At 43.5% G+C, this 17,302-nt stretch overlaps 1 protein-coding gene across 1 annotated transcript in view; it reads right to left on the bottom strand.

Moving 5' to 3' along the window:
- The window catches only part of LOC144762975 (exostosin-1a-like), a 1,123,714-nt gene that overhangs the window by 114,148 nt on the left and 992,264 nt on the right, over positions 1–17,302 (bottom strand). The window contains exon 2 of the mRNA XM_078648290.1: positions 16,255–16,348. Within this exon, the coding sequence (XP_078504416.1) occupies positions 16,255–16,348 (94 nt within the window). The remainder of the gene's footprint in view (positions 1–16,254; positions 16,349–17,302) is intronic.

Raw genomic sequence — 17,302 nt, 5'->3', positions numbered from 1 at the left:
ATTCGCAATATGGTATTAATCCACAACTATGAGCGCTCCTAGGATTTCTACTACTCGCTCAAGCATTTCCAAACGAAGAAGAGTTCCCTCCAATATTGGATATCGTGAACAGCAAACTGGAAACTCAACTGTCTCTAAAATCAATTTTCTTATTCCGCTCAGGAGAGCAGGATGAACGATGTTGAGTGTCAGCAACCTTTCGGTCTCCGCTCCTGGCAGTAGAAACCTTATTTGCACTGTGATGATCGGGTCAGTTCTGACCAGTTCCACTTCCCGGATCCTCCCGGTTCTGTGCCCCCCAGACATCTGCAACGAGGTAGGTCCAGTCGGGAGTAGAGTATCTTCTACTAGGCACTCGCACCCTCCTTGATCTTCTAAGGCCCTCCTCGGCTTGATCCTGGATATCTTCTTCTGGATCTGAGTCTTCGGATATAGGAGTAAGCGTTTCTTCCTGGGCCGACCTCAAACTTAGCCTTCTTCTCCTTGCTGGCCAAGTGGCAGCTCCAAGCCTTATTCTCCTATTCCTTGTCTTCTCACTTGGTTCTTGGTCGCTCTGATACGGATCTGAGTCTGAGTCGTATTCACTTCTGCTCTCTCCTTCAGTTGCGTCTTCCGTCTCACTGCCGTCCTGCCTTCGCTCTTCTTCTGAATCCGTTGCGTTCCCAACTTCTTCCGACACCTCCTCAGCTGCTGCAATCCCTTCCTGCAACCCTTCTTCCACTTCCGGGCTTTCGTCTGGGATAGGAGCTGTTCCTTCTAGAGGTGCTGGAACTCTTCGAGTATGGGATGCATGGATCCAATTTGGCAGCCCCCCGCACTTCACCGCGGTGTTCGTTATCAGGATTACCTGAAAGGGCCCACGCCAACGAACATCTAGGCAGTTCTTCCGGACGTGTTTTTTAACCAAGACCCAGTCCCCTGGGTTCAGGTCATGACACAGGTTCCTCGATGCTGGAACTTCAGCCGCATGTACCTGAAGGGACACAGAATGGATGGCGTCAGACAGTCCTTTACAATAATCCAAGATCAGATCATCTGTAATATTCAACAAGGCAGTAGTTGGAACTGTGGGAAGTCTCATGGCCCTCCCCATCAGGATCTCGTGGGGAGAGAGACCTGTCCTCCTGTCAGGTGTGCTGCGCATGCTCATGAGCACTAAAGGAAGAGCATCTGGCCAACTCAAAGATGTGGATGCCACTACTTTAGCCAATCTATTCTTCAATGTGCCATTCACTTGTTCCACAATTCCTGAAGCTTCTGGTCGATAACTACAATGCAGCTTTTGATCGATATTCAGTGTGGAGCACAACATCTTCACTATTTCGCTGTTAAAATGTTTTCCTCTGTCAGACTCCAAAGAGGCAGGCACCCCGAAGCGCGGTATCAACTCCCTGAGCAACAATTTAGCCACTGTGAGTGTATCGCACCTACGTGTAGGGTACGCTTCAACCCATCTGGAAAATACGCATACAATCACCAACACATACCGAAGGCGATTGACTCTTGGCATTTCGATGAAATCTAGTTGCATTTTATTGAAAGGCCCCCCCGACCTCCCAATGTGACTCAGTGTGACTGGTGTTCGTTTGCCTACGTTCAGTTGTTGACAGGTAACACATCGCTTACATACTGATTCTGCTGCTATTCTAAATTTAGGGCAATACCAAGTTTGCCTAAACACTCTCATCATAGCATCCCTTCCTAGATGTACTGGACCATGTATTTCTCTCGCCATGGGATTAGCTAATTCTTCAGGTAACACAGCCCTCCCATCTGCTGAAACCCAAAAATCCATTTCACTTCGCACACAACCTGCTATTTCCCATGCCCTTTTCTCAGTTTCTGGTGCATTCTCCTGCATTATTCTTAAATCCTCCCAAGTGTCTACAGTTTCTAACATCATACTTAATTCAGTCTTTTCTTCTGCACCTTCTATTTCCACCTTTGAAAACGAATAATCTTGTTCCGCACAATAGCGTGCGACTTCATCAGCGTATCTGTTGCCTTGTGACACGAAATCTGTATTTTTAGTATGTGCTACACACTTTACTATTGCGATGTCAACTGGACCTTGTAATGCTTCTAACAACAGCCGCACAAATTCTCCATTTCGAATGGGCGAACCAGAGGAGGTCATGTAACCTCTCTGAGACCACAACTGCCCGAAATCGTGAACCACACCGAAACCATATTGGCTGTCCGTGTAGATGGTGACTCTCTTTCCGTTTCCTGCTATGCAGGCACGAGTTAGGGCAATAATTTCTGCTACCTGTGCGGAATGTACTCCTTCCAGGCAAGCGGCTTCCACTACTCCAGTAATGGTACAAACAGCATAAGCTGCTCTCAACCGACCAGTATCGTCTCTTAAACATGAGCCATCAACAAAATAAATTTCATCGGGGTCAGACAATGGCTCATCCACAATATCTGGTCTGGGTTTCGTGTATAGTTCAGTCACATCAAGGCAATCGTGGTCTTCACATCCTTCGCCTTCTATTACAGTAGGTAATGGCATCAAAGTAGCAGGATTCAAGACAGAGCATCTCCTAAGAGTCACGTTCTCCGCAGCAAGGATAACTTGCTCGTAGCGCGTGAGCCTACTATTGGTCAGATGCTGCGTCTTCGTCCTGGTCATTAGCAATTCAACTGAATGTGGTACATACACCACCACTGGATGTCCCATTACAATACTCTCGCTCCTTTCAATGCTGACACCCGTTGCAGCAACGGATTTGAGACATCCGGGCAAAGCTGCGGCTACTGGATCTAATGTAGCCGAAAAATATGCAACTGGTCTACGGGCATTTCCGTGGGTCTGTGCCAAGACTGACAAAGCACATCCCTCTCTCTCACAGCAATAGAGTGAAAAGGATTTCTCATAATCGGGCATTCCCAGAGCCGGAGCACGACATAAATCGTCTCTCAGCTGCAAGAACGCCACCAGACATTCTTCATCCCATGGTACCGGATCACTCACCTCCTTGTGCGTCAGTTTCTGTAAGGGCTTTGCTTTCAGTGAAAAGTTAACTATCCACTGTCGGCAGTAACCCACCATTCCTAGGAACATTCTAACTTCTCTCTGTGTTGTAGGCGCATTCATCTTCATTATCGCCTCAATCCTCTCTGGGGACACCTTGCGTTTTCCTTTTTCTAACCGGTGCCCTAAATACTGTACTTCTGTCAGACAGTACTGCAACTTGCTCGGAGATACCTTATGTCCATTTTTGGCTAAATGGTTCAGTAAGGCAATTGAGTCTGCTTTACAGGCTTCCTCTGTCTCTGACGCAACAAGTAGGTCATCTATGTACTGTACCAGAACCGAGTTCTGCGGCAGTACTAGATTTTCAAGATTCTTCTTCAACAACTGGTTGAAGATGGATGGACTGTCTGTGAATCCTTGTGGGATTCGACACCATGTTAAAACGCGATCTTCCATTTTAAAAGCAAAAAGATATCTGCTCTCTTCATCCAATGGGATGGAAAAGAAAGCCTGGCAAAGATCTATCACTGTGAACCATTCTGCTTGACATGGTATTTGAAACAATATCACTGAAGGATTCGGTACCACGGGACAACATGAAACGACTATGTTGTTAATTTTTCGTAAATCCTGCACTATCCTGAATTTCCCGCTAGGTTTCTGCAAACCCATAATCGGGGAGTTACAAGGACTACCCACGATTTCTTTCAGAATTCCCTGTTGTATCATTGACTCGATCACAGGTTTTATCCCCGCAATCGTTTCCTGGGACAATTTGTATTGAGGCGTTCTTGGAAACTCGGCATTCGGTTTTACCAGTATTTTTACCGGTTCTACCCCTTTAATCAATCCTATTTCTTCTCCTGTGAAATCCCATACCTCTGACGCCACTGCATCTCGTAAGTCTTGGGGAAGATCTTCTACTGTCAGAGTAGGATATAACTCTACACAGGATTTTGAATTGGCTACCTTGAAAGTAGCGTCATCGTCTGTAGTCTGTACCTCCACTCCTTGCGGGGTGCAGTATATTGTGCAGTTCAATTTGCACAACAAATCCCTTCCTAACAGACATACAGGACTCGAATCACAAACCACAAACTGATGTTCGTTCATATGGTTTCCTATCTTCACAGACACTGGTTCTGTCAATGGACTAGTAAGCCTTTTGTTTGCGACTCCTACCACCTGAATTGTTTCCCCTGACATCGGCAAGTCTGGAACCACTGCTGACCTCAGAGTTGATCGAGTAGCTCCAGTATCCACTAAGAACGTTGTGGGACACCCTGCCACTTCTGCCTCAACAAACGGTCCTCTCTGATCCACCTCTAGGACTGCCCCGAGGGTACAGTCCTCTTCACTACCCACACGTTGCCCAGTCAATGGATCAATATAATAACACTTTTCTTCCTCGATAAAGAGAGGCATTTGTTTAAAGACCTTTCCCCCTGTCGCTATTTTCGGTGGCTGTGGGAACTGGGCCCGTGGAGCCGAAGTCCCCCCTTTGGCCCCTTTGCTTCCCGTAACTATCCCCTTTGGAGCCGGAACCTCTGGAACCTGCTCTTCGACTTCTAGCTCTCCATTTTCAGGGTTAAAGGGACACTCGCGTCGCCAATGTCCCACTTGGTGACACAAATGCCACTTTGTTGTTTTCTTTAAAGTGGCAAAGTCTACTCTAGGTCTCTGCCCTTCTTCATTATCTTTGTTCTGACCGTTTGGTTTTCGTCCCATCCCCTGCTTCTGCTGTCCACCCTTCCCTGCTGACTGCATTTGCACCACCATCAATTTCTCCTTTAGATTCTTGGCTTTAGAATCTATCTCGTCACTACAGTACCTCGCATAACGTAAAATCTCATCTAGTGGTTTGTTCTGCCAACAGATTAAATGTTGCTGTATCATCAAACAAATATCAGGTCTCAACCCCAAGACAAACTTTGACACAAACTGCCCTATATCTTTGGGATCCATTACATCTAGTCCACTGTATTGCTTGAATGTTTTCAATAATCTTTCATAAAACTCGTGAACTGTCTCCTTGGGTTCCTGCCTTGTTCGGTCTATTTTCACCCAATCTATATCCTGTGGTGGTACCTTATCTTTCAACCATGCTATTACCCTTTCATACTTTCGCATGACAATCTCGGACGGTCCATTAGTCCGAGGATCCCTCACTGGTTCAGTATTTGGCCATTCAACACTAGTCTTGCACGGGGTCCATAAATCAGATGGGACCACGATGTCAAACAACGTGTTCAAATCTATCCACAGTACTTTCGAGATTTTGACAAACCTCTCTACCTGTTTATACCATTCTACTGGATTGTCCCTCAACTTCGGAAATGAGTTGGTAAATGCAGCTAAGTCTCCTCTACTCCAGGGCACATGTACATAATTTCCATTTGATATTTCTCGCAAAGGGAATGCCTCCATCTGCATTACCCTTCCCTCAGGGGTCATCACATTTGTACTTCGCCTAACTGTGCCCTTTTTCGACCACCTTTCTTCCCATTTGTCCAATTCTCTCCACACTCTTATCCCTGATACCAGCTCTCTTATGTGTGTTTTTAATCCAGTAGTTCTCTTCTCATCTAGATCCTGGTCTGCGTACTGTAATCTGTGGTTACTCTGTAATGCCCTTGTCCTAGATAAATCCACGGCATACCTGTCTGCCAAATCAGTCAGTTTCTCATGAAACGCTCTAGCTTTCCTAGTAATATCCTTTGCCATGAACAATAACTCATCCTGTTCATACAATTCTATCCTTTCCAAAGGTAATGTTCCATCTATTATCTCGTCAACATCTGATTTTAAACTAGTAACATCAAGCCTTTTTGCCTTAATTTCAGCTTTCAAGACACTCAATTTAGCTCCTCCATCCGCATCTCTCCCATCCCAGCTCCGAGATCTACGTTTAGGTATTGGTGAATTATAGGGAGTCCTCCCCTGTTCCCATCTCTCTAGGTCCCATGCCTTTCCATCTTCTCGGGGTGGGTGGTGAAACACTCCTTCATGCCTCCTAGCCTCTCTCTCCCCATCCTGGCTAGTTTCACGGGATGCAGGGCAAGATGTTCCATTACTCCCTCTTTCTTCCTCATGCATCTGTGACCTCCGATCACTCGATGTATGACGTGACCTTTCACTGTTCCCTCTTTGCCAGTGCTGTACATTTTGCCCAGGTGCGTGTGAGTGATGAGTGACCCTAAACCTATCTCTGTACTCTTGCGTTCTTTGGTCTCCCTCTGTTTGCGTGAGGCGAGACACTTCCTCACACTCCATACTCCTCGTATTCTGTTCCTGCTGTTCTCTCTGATTTGTAGGACATGCATCCCCTCTATTCTCGGGACTTCGGCCTTCTCGACCCTGACTGCTTTCGCTGGCCCCACAGTGAGATACAGTCCCGTTACCCCTGCTTTCCCACTCTGGTTCCGTTCTTGTCCTGTTACTCAGGGATACTGTGGACCCGTCCCATTCCCTCAAATCAGCTCTTAATTCTGAATAGGGTCTTGGCCGCGGTCCCCTTAGATCCATTGGTCCTCTCGGACCTCCCTGTTCTGAATTGGGACCGACAGTTGTGTCTAATGGGGTATTCCATGTTACCGATCCTGGCAATTGCTTCCATGCATTTGTCACGTTATTCCTCCTTTCCATCTCGATCCTTTCTCTATCCAATTGCCTCTGTTGTTCCTCTCTATCTCTCTCAGGGTTATAGATCGAAACTATGGGTCCTATGGTAACAGGCACTTGAAGAGCATCTGGCAATCCAAAGGACTCAACCCTTTCGGTGGCTGGCGTTTTCTGCACCACAAACCTTCCCACTACACTCTGTGCTGTACTATGTTGAGGTGTCTCCCCACCTTTGATAGGTGTCCATTCCGATATAGGGAGTGGTGTATACCCCTCTATGGCATTCCCATCTTCCCTTGCAAGCCCTCTATCTTCAATTTCCTCAACTCTCGGAGGTGGTCTATCCATTAACAATCTATTTATCAGATTGTCTTCCGACTCGCTTTCCTCGTCTTCTTCCATGAGGTTTCCTCCTCCTGACACCTCCCTCATCGGATACATTTTTTCCACCTCAATAACCTGTACCCTCCAACGCTTTTCCTCCTCATCCCATTTGGAATCTCGCACTGCCCTTACCGATCGCGTCAGCCTTTGTTGACGCCTGTTCAAATTTCGGTCGTGTGCAGCCTTAATCCATGCATTAAGGGCCTCAAACTGTGTAGGTCTAGGTGAGGGTTTCAATGAGGACATAGTTGCTTTTAGCCGATGTAACACCTCTAACTTAAACGTCCCGTACTTCGGGAACTGCATTTCCTCATTCCCTTCCGTAAGCTTATTCCAAGCCCCAATCCATAATATGGTATGCAGCCCAACATTCGTTGCCATATAATGAGCTGGCGTACCCTCCGGCGGAGCCTCTTCCCCGTAATAATGCTCACTTCGTTTACGTTTAAAAATCCCTTTCAAACACTTAAAACACTTCATGATTTCTCTTTTCTCCGCGTTTGTTTACTTCCTGATGACAATCCACCAATCTCAGCGCCGTTCTTACTAACTGGCCTATCCGTACGCGACTTTCCTCCGACGTCACTCTAGCCGCCCAACCAGAGCGCGGCTCTAGCTAACGTCACACCAACTGCTCAATCACAGCGCGGCTCTATCCGACGTCACCCGTCCCCCTTCGCAGCAGTTCCCCTCCTTTTTCAGCTCGTCTCCTCGGTCATGCACGCGTCCCATTCATACTCTGAAAAATGATTACTTCCGTCCAAGCGATCACCTCTTGACTGTACGCCCACAGTCTTTCTGTAGTTGTCACCTTAACTTGGCGAAATGTCTTTCCGTTTACTTCCAGACAATCGCCTTCTCCGATAGGTTACTCACACGCAGTAACTTTCGACCAGCGTCCGTTACTCATACACTCACTCTTACACTCCCCCTATCTTGGATCCACGGCGGTCAATGGTACCTCGTGACCTCCGTACTATGGTCGACAACTACCCTGGATGTTCGATACACCCAAAACCACTTAAGCTCTGGCCTGAACTTAAGATTTCACCAGTTCACCCGTTTACCAGGTAACCAGCTTACCAGGTTGCGCGCGCTCACAACCTTCTCTCATTCACACTACAGGCATTCAACTCCGCAAGACATTACAATACAAATACAACACAAAACACCGCAATCTGTTCACGCATGACCCTTTTTATACTCACTCTCCTCCGATACTGCTGCTTTTCTCGCACCGTCTGCACCTTTCGGCACACGATTCTTCCGCTGCTCGTTTCTCGACGTCTCGGGGCCTTGGGGTAAACTAACCTCTCTAGATTACCTTCCTCAAGAAGATAACCATCCTCACTCTGCTACCAACTGTTAACGCAGGATTACTGGTTACTAGTTACCTTACCAAATCCCAAACTATGTCGACTGAATCGTTGGTACCTGTCATTGAGTAAAAGGTAATCTTACAATAAATCAATCAATTTAAGAACTTACACCACTCTAAATGACCACTGACCAAATTTTAAGTTTCAAAGATTTAATATAAAGTCAAAGATAACTGAAGATACAAACTTCTCAAAATGAGATTAAGAAGATAAATCGGTATCACTATGAACATGAACTTTTTGAATAGTCTGAGTCTGAAAAACAGAATAATGAGTACAAGCTCAAAAACCATAAGGGTTGCCAAAATGGATACAAGTTGCAATCTCAAAGTCATTACAGGAAAGAAAATTAAGGTTAGTCTATCCCTACACTACACTAAGTGACATCCCTACTTAACAAGATCTTTACCCCTCTAGGTGTCAGCCGTGGTGACTTCCTAAGAAGATCACGCACTTCTCTTTTCTCTTCTCTGATAATGGGTCTCTCCTGATCAGCCTATCTGCCTACCCATCCGCTTCCTTAGGCTCCCAAAATCATCTGTTCTGCTCTCCTCCCGGGTCTCTTTCCCTAATACCAAATCACATTTCCAATAGAAACGCCCCTTGGGACGCCCCTCACGTGGTACATCTTTGCGCGGTAAACTCCATGATGGTACTCTTCAAGACCCTCGTTATAGTTGACCTTGGTTCCCAGGCTTCTTCTCCAGTGCGCTGATACCCCCTGAAATTCCTGGAAACTCCTACAGGCCTGCTCCAAGCGCCACTGAACAAAGCCCCCTTTCATTCTAGCTGATTAGGACCCTCGCACCTGCATACAGCCCGTCCTGCAGTGGGCCTCAAATTCCAGACTCCACCATATCTATAGGTCATAAAATATAAGCGAAGCTCTGTACTTGGCACCTCTCGACTTCTCCTCTAACGAGCACATGGCACATCAAAGGAGATGACATTATCAGTTCAGGCCTACTTGATTTACATGAAGCGAGTCCCTGCACTCTGAAAACATTTTACTTGATTTAAACAGCATTCTTAACTAACATATATTTCTTAAAGTACACATCTATAAAGCATATATTTCAAACTAAATTCGATAGTACATTTTGGAAGAACCACGTTAACCCCATCCCACATTATTTTAGCAGCACGTTTAGATTTGCTTGTGAATTGCCATGAGGCCTACACAATATACTGGATTTTTAGAGTTACATTCAACTCTTACATTATTCCTTTAACATGAGAACGTGAGGTTTTCATATTCATCCCAAACATTTCTACATTAGTCTCACACAATTATGATTTTTGTTACTCTACTTAAACATTCTATGCATTTCACTACTGAATATAAGACACTCTGTGTATTTCACTTCTAAATATAAACACTCTGGTGCAAAGTACATGTTAACTAACTACGTGCTTGTAAATATGGTACACTTATACATTTTTTTCCAAACTTGTGCTCTCTCAAAATGGTCTCGAACTTCTTTTCTGTATTCAGAGCCATTTCATGTGTAATTTTCGCAAATTCATTCGGCTGATATTTATGCATCTTTTCTACTGAATGATAACACTGCTTGAAAAGCGTACAGTACCTATAATCAATTTCGTGTATTTACCATATACCATTTCGAATGCATAATATGTTTTTTGGGGTGGGTTGGAAAAACACATGCACCTTTATATGTTTACTATTGCTTAGTTTTAGTAATGATGGACATTAGATCGTGGAGTAGGTATTGTGTTTCTATCTAGGACCCTAATCTGATATTCCTAATTTATGCCCTTATATGGCTATAATACATAATATCCTTATAAAGGCATAAGAATCATATCCATATTTAGTCGTAGCCCATGCAGTCACATTAAGCAAGGCTACTTCCCCGGACTCCTAGAAAGCACAACGAGTTCTCTAAACAAACCAAACCTCCAGCAACCTGGGAAATCCCCATTGCTTTTGTTTTGATTTTGTCCTAGAACTCCTGTGAGCGCTGTAAGAACAGCCAGTTCTTAGTGACATCTTTATTGACGTCTTATGTCCAGCCTTACGTCAAACCCGGCACCTTTCAGGTATAAATATACCAACGTTGCCTTAAGCAAACACACGGTGGTGGTTTTGGAGCAGAGCGGCTTTCTACTTGCCCGAGAGCCCAGCTGATGCGAGAGCCCACGGACGCCGCCCCTCCCCTTTGACGCACTGAGAGAGACGCTGTCTTTTCTACTGCCGAGAAATCCAGCTCCGGTGTTCTCAGCCGCCTTCGCGGGCTGCTGGGATATCGAGTCCTGAGAGCGAGATACCAGACCTCCTGCTTTCTATTACCCAGGTACGGAGCTGACTAAACCCTTACAGAGGATTCTTGAGTCAGATTCTTGGCAAAACCAACTTAACTTAAACTGCAACTTACTTACTCCTTCCCACGTATTAGGCTTAGGTCAGGTACACCGGGGTAGGCGTATTTAGAAGCACCAGTTGAGTACGTTAGTCAATGTATATATGTATGTATATATTTTATCTATTTTAAAGTATCATATAGCTAAGAAACCATATCAATGCTTTTACAGTATTATTTTATAATACTCCTTTTACTGTACGCACTTTACTTTACTATGAGTATTGCAATTGTGGCAATTCATTTCTCTTGCATGAGAAAGAAGACTGCTCAATAAATAACACCTTTTATTGAAAACGCCGGTCTCTCTATTCTCTGCACTCTGGTGAACTAAGTATGCACACTTGACTGAGTGAAATAGCTGTCTATTGTTTTCACACGACTCTAGAGATACACTCTTATTCTGAGGGAGCAAAGTTGTCATGTTTTATGGTTGTCAGAAGCTAATCCCTTCTTGTCTATCCACGGAGGTTAAACTCCTCCTCGTTTATTCGAGAAAGTTTCTAGTGACCTCTGAGCTAGCTGACAAACCTTAAGTCTAATATAGCCAGTAGAGACCTAGAGGACCTCAGTCCTACGTCTACACTGCTGTTTATATTATTCCAATGCGCAGAGCCTATTGGGAATATAGGAACTACACTACAGTGCAAAAGTAGGGAAAGCGTTGGATAGCGTAGGAGTAAAAATTACTATTCCCACTCCAAAGAGTGAAACAGTAGGGAAAGCGTAGGATAGCAAGAGGGTAAAAATTACTATTCCCACTCCAGAGAGTGCAACAGTAGGGACAGCATTGGATAGCATAGAGGTAAAAATTATTATTCCCACTCAAGAGAGTGCAAAAGTAGGGAAAGCGTTGGATAGCGTAGGGGTAAAAATTACTATTCCCACTCCAGAGAGTGCAATAGTAGTGAACGCATTGGATACCGGGAGGGTTAAAATTACTATTCCCACTCCAGAGAGTGCAACAGTAGGGAAAGCGTTGGATAGCGTAGAGGTAAAAATTACTATTCCCACTCCAGACAGTGCAACAGTAGGGAAAGCGTTGGATAGCGTAGAGGTAAAAATTACTATTCCCAATCCAGAGAGTGAAAAGTAGGGAAAGCATTGGATAGCGTAGGGGTAAAAATTACTATTCCCACTCCAGAGAGTGCAAAATTAGGGAAAGCATTGGATAGCGTAGGGGTAAAAATTACTATTCCCACTCCAGAGAGTGCAACAGTAGGGAAAGCATTGGATAGCGGGAGGGTAAAAATTACTATTCCCACTCCAGAGAGTGCAAAAGTAGTGAAAGCATTGGATAGCGTAGGGGTAAAAATTACTATTCCCACTCCAGAGAGTGCATCAGTAGGGAAATCATTGGATAGCGGGAGGGTAAAAATTACTATTCCCACTCCAGAGAGTGCAACAGTAGGGAAACAGTAGGGAAAGCGTTGGATAGCGTAGAGGTAAAAATTACTATTCCCACTCTAGAGAGTGCAAAAGTAGGGAAAGCATTGGATAGCGTAGGGGTAAAAATTACTATTCCCACTCCAGAGAGTGCAACAGTAGGAAAAGCATTGGATAGTGGGAGGGTAAAAATTACTATTCCCACTCCAGAGAACGCAACAGTAGGGAAAGCGTTGGATAGCGTAGAGGTAAAAATTACTATTCCCACTCCAAAGAGTGCAAAAGTAGGGAAAACGTTGGATAGCGTAGGGGTAAAAATTACTATTCCCACTCCAGAGAGTGCAACAGTAGGGAAAGCATTGGATGGCGGGAGGGTAAAAATGACTATTCCCACTCCAGAAAATGAAACAGTAGGGAAAGCATTGGATAGTGCAGAAGTTAAATGTAACATACTCATAAATAATTGTTGTAAATTAAATAATTAAAAATGTAATTTTTAAATAACTCTACATCATTTGCAAATACCCATTAATAATTAATAAAAACATAATTACAATTAAATAATTAATTAACAATAAATACCAATAAATAGTAATTAATAAATATAAAATAACAAATAATTAACTATTAAAAATAATTACCAATGAAGAAATGTAATTGCCAATTACAAACCTTAATTACCAATTAAAAAAATTAAATGACAAATTCAAAATGTAATTACCAATTACAAACCTTAATTGCCGATTAAAAAAATTAATTACCAATTAAAATATTTAATTGCCAATTAAAATAATGATTTACTAATTAGAAATAAAATGATTATCAATACCAATAACAAATAATTATTTAGTTAATTACAATTAAAAAAAATTAATTACCAATAAAAATAATTAATTACCAATTAAAAAATGTAATTGCCAATTACAAACCTTAATTACCAATTAAAGAAATTAATTGCAAAATATAACATGTAATTATCAATTACAAACCTTAATTACCAATTAAAATAATTAATTACCAATTAAAATAATTAATTAGAAATAAAATAATTATCAATACCAATAACAATTAATTGATTACTTAATTACAATTAAATTACTTCCCACCCAATTCCCCTATAAACCCACAACCCGCTACAAAACTTTAACGCAAAAATTAATTAAAATTAATTTACAATTACTAAAAATTAATAATGAATTTACTATATTTAAATTACTTCCCCACCCTATTCCCCTATAAACCCACAACCCGCTCCAGTACTAAAACATAAAATTCAATAAAAAATAAAAAATTTTAAATATAAAAAATAGTACAGATATAATTTAAAACAAATAAAATACTTAACAAAAAACATTTAACACATACATATAAAATACATAATAAAATACATAACAACAAACTAATATCGATATTAGTAACATCGAAATTAGTGACAACGATATATTTGATATCGATATTACTAACTTCGATATTACTTACATCGATATAATAAAAATCGATATTACTTACCTTAGGGTCGATATTCTGTCCAACGATATTCTTCACCTCGATATTCTTCCCCTTCGATATTTTTGACTCGATATTACTGTTGGTCGATATTAGGGAATCGATATTTTGACTGTGCACCCACAATATTATCATCCAGTAATGTCAGCAAAACAATGTAATGCACAAGACAGTATACAGTTGTTATATTTTAATTTTCTTTCTTCCGTTGGACCAGCCGACACGTGTTTCGTCGCCTGGGAGTAACCCACGACTTCCTCAGGGCTGGAAAACAAGTTACAAAAACCAGGTCGTAATGTGATGATACAGAATATATCACATATTACACAGGTAATAAAGTGGAGCCCACATTAAAATAGTTCACATGATTCACCATAAGATGTGCCAGATGAGGCAAATCGATAATAAGAGCTCTACTTGCGTCAGTCCAAGAGTGGGGAAAGTCTGGAGACTCTTTGGCATTGGCTGAATAGAATCGGCTACATGAAGCTCCTTCATGTGGTCTAATAACACCCTCCTGTTCTTCTTTGCACCAGGCAGTGGTGGTAGGAATACTGTGAGAGAGCCTTCTACCCCAAGAACTGGCACATGGGGTCTGTAGCACAGTTCAAATGTCACTTGGACAGTAATCTGTTCCAGGACTCGTTCTCCCACTTTTAGGAGCCACCCGTGAACGGCAGCTTTACGTACAGTAATCTGAGTCTCAAAAACTCCTCTTGGTTGTGAGCTTCAGAATGCAGCACACATGGAAAGATGAAGAAAAGAGAAGAAATAGAGATATTTCTCCTTGTTACAACTCCCCTGGGACGGTGTAAGATTTTAGTGCATCCTCAGGTTTACAAGTTCTTGTAAATCTGGTGATGCCTTAAAATTCACAGGAGTTGCGTGGAAACACCCACACAAGGCCCAAGGTACGCCTTCCCAGGGCAGAGTAAATCAACACAAAGATTTGCGCTGCGTTGTGCTACTCCAGATTTTTAAAGCCACTCAGAGCCACGCAAAGTGGCTTTGCGTGGCTTAAGAAAGCTGTCTGAAGCTTTGCGTCGCTCTTGTACCATGTTGCATTGGATTACTAACATTTATATAGACTTTGGAGTGAACCATTTTCTCGATTCCAGGTACTCTTTTTCTTACAAACAAAATTCGTATTGCTTTTACAATACTTACTTACAGGCATAAGTATAAAAATAAATTACATAAATTATTACAGCATCTGTAAAATCAGGGTATATATAATTCAAGAAAGTACGGTGTTAATAATACATTTTCAGCTGACAAGAGTCAGTTTTATTCATTATCAATTGGTTAGTTAGACAGACACAATCTTAACATGTGTTGTGGTATTTGGCTGGGCTTGGAAGTCTCCTGTAAGCAGCTCTAGTCTACCTGGATTGTGTTTGCTTGATTAATCATGTTCTTGAATTTCCTGTCACGGGCCCCCACAACTTTTCAAATTCTCACTGGCAGCCCTTTGCCCTACACACCACCTCTTCAGCCTGCATGCATCAGTCCTTTTTTTACCCATTGTCACACCGTGGGTCTTTCTTCACTCTCCCAGAGTGTAAACACATCCCTTGTGGCTACTGTGAGGGCACCATTACAGAGTACAAGGGTAAACCTTGGTTGACTTTGGTCTCCCCAACCACACTTCTGGTTTGGTTCCCCTCCTCTCTGAACCAATGGCTCTTGCTGCAGTTTGATGTACACCGGACCAAAAGAGTCATAGCCACGGGCATTCTCATAACGCATGTAGTAGAGTGCCTTTTGGTCTGTTTCTATCTTACCCTTCTTGAAAAGTTTGTGGAAGTGTGATAGGCTTGGTGCAATAATTCAAGCTGTATCAACCGACAATCAGATCTTATTGCAATCTCCCTTAGCTATTCTTATTAGGTACCCTTGGTCAACAGGTAGCTTCAAGTTCTCAGCAAACAGCATTGGAGTACTAACAGGGATTTGCTTGGAATTGTTTCCCTTACTACCATCTTTAGAGAAGCAGGAGTTGTGTGCTCAGGATCTCCATGGTAGCAAAAGACACACAATTGATGGACGGAACGCAAAACAAATCAAAACATTCACCCCCAGTCAAGAGATCTGGGTTAAATCCTTCATTCTTTTGCCCCAGTTTAGACCTGGCCATATGTTTTGAACTGCTAAGCCAGGTCCTCCCTGGACCGGAAACAAGCATCCTAGGACCGGTTTCCGGGTTTCACCCCTCTTCAGCCAGGATAGCTTGAATCCAGTGGCACAGTGAGCCCGGGGCCAACATCTGGGCATACCCGGCACACTTAGAGTGAGGAAGCAAAAGACACACAATTGATGGATGCAATGCAGAACCAATCAAAACAATCACCCCCAGTCAAGAGATCTAGGTTAAATCCATCATTCTTTTGCTCACCGTGCCACCCCAGTATAGACCTGGCCATATCATTTCCATGGTGGCTTTAATTTCAGCTACCTTGCACCGTTAGAATACCTTTGGACATGAGCCATTGATCTAAGTCGAGAACTACAACTATCAGTGGAGAGGACACAGGAGGTGTAAGGCAAGTACAGGGTCTTGGATCCAGCATGGAGAGGAGTGATCGGCTGGGGACAAGCACAAGATCACACTCACCTGGAGCGCCTCCAGAAATCTGAAGGATCCCAGCCTCCTGCCTCGTGGCACCAGGCAGAAACTTGAATTGTGCAGCAGCTCCTGGTAATCGTACCTGCACGGAAAGGAGAAAAGAACTGCATGAGGCATGGGTGAAGGTACATGTATGTTTTTTGCACAGATACAAAATAACAGTGTGCAACAGAGCCTGTTTCTGAGCACTCCTGAGCTTAGCAGTTCTTCTGAGGACGAGAGACATTATGTGATTCACCCGTGATCACAGAATCTAATCAGATGCAGCGGCTTGCATTACCCTGCTGCCTCCTCAATTGAAGAATTCAGGGGCAGATTTACAAGCCCCTTGCGCCACCAGTGCGTCACTTTTTGTGACGCACTCCCAGCGCATTTCTCTGCCCCATATTTACAAGGACAGTAAGTTCAAGTTCAAGTTCAGAAATTTGTATAGCGCACTACTCACCCAGAGGGTCTTAAGGCGCTTGGGGGAGGGGGGGTACCTTACTTATCGAATATCCAAGTTTTTAGTTGCTTTCTGAAGGAGAGGTGGTTCTGTACAAGGCAGAGGTGGGTGGGGAGAGAATTCCAGGTCTTGGCCGCTAAGTAGGAGAAGGATCTTCCCCCCATGGTGGATCTATGGATGCGCGGAATTGCGGCGAGGGCTTGATTGGACGATCGTAGTTGGCGGGTGGGGGTGTAGAAGGACAGTCGCGTGTTGAGGCATTCGGGTCCTAGGTCGTAGAGGGCTTTGTGTGCGTGGGTGAGGAGACGGAACGTTATTCTCTTGTTGACGGGGAGCCAGTGAAGGTCTTTCAGGTGGCCGGAGATGTGAGCTTGACGGGGGATGTCCAGTATGAGTCTAGCTGAGGCGTTTTGGATGCGTTGGATTTTTTTCTGTAGTTTGGCTGTGGTTCCGGCGTAAAGGGTGTTTCCGTAATCCAGTCGGCTTGTGACCAGTGCATGGGTGACCGTCTTTCTTGTTTCGGTGGGGATCCAGCTGAAGATTTTTTTGAGCATGCGTAGGATGTTGAAGCATGAAGATGAGACGGCGTTG

Source organism: Lissotriton helveticus, chromosome 6, assembly GCF_964261635.1.
Source record: "Lissotriton helveticus chromosome 6, aLisHel1.1, whole genome shotgun sequence".
NCBI classification, from domain to species: domain Eukaryota; kingdom Metazoa; phylum Chordata; class Amphibia; order Caudata; family Salamandridae; genus Lissotriton; species Lissotriton helveticus.
Note: the sequence above shows the minus strand (reverse complement) of the source record. Positions and strands in the feature narration are given on the sequence as shown.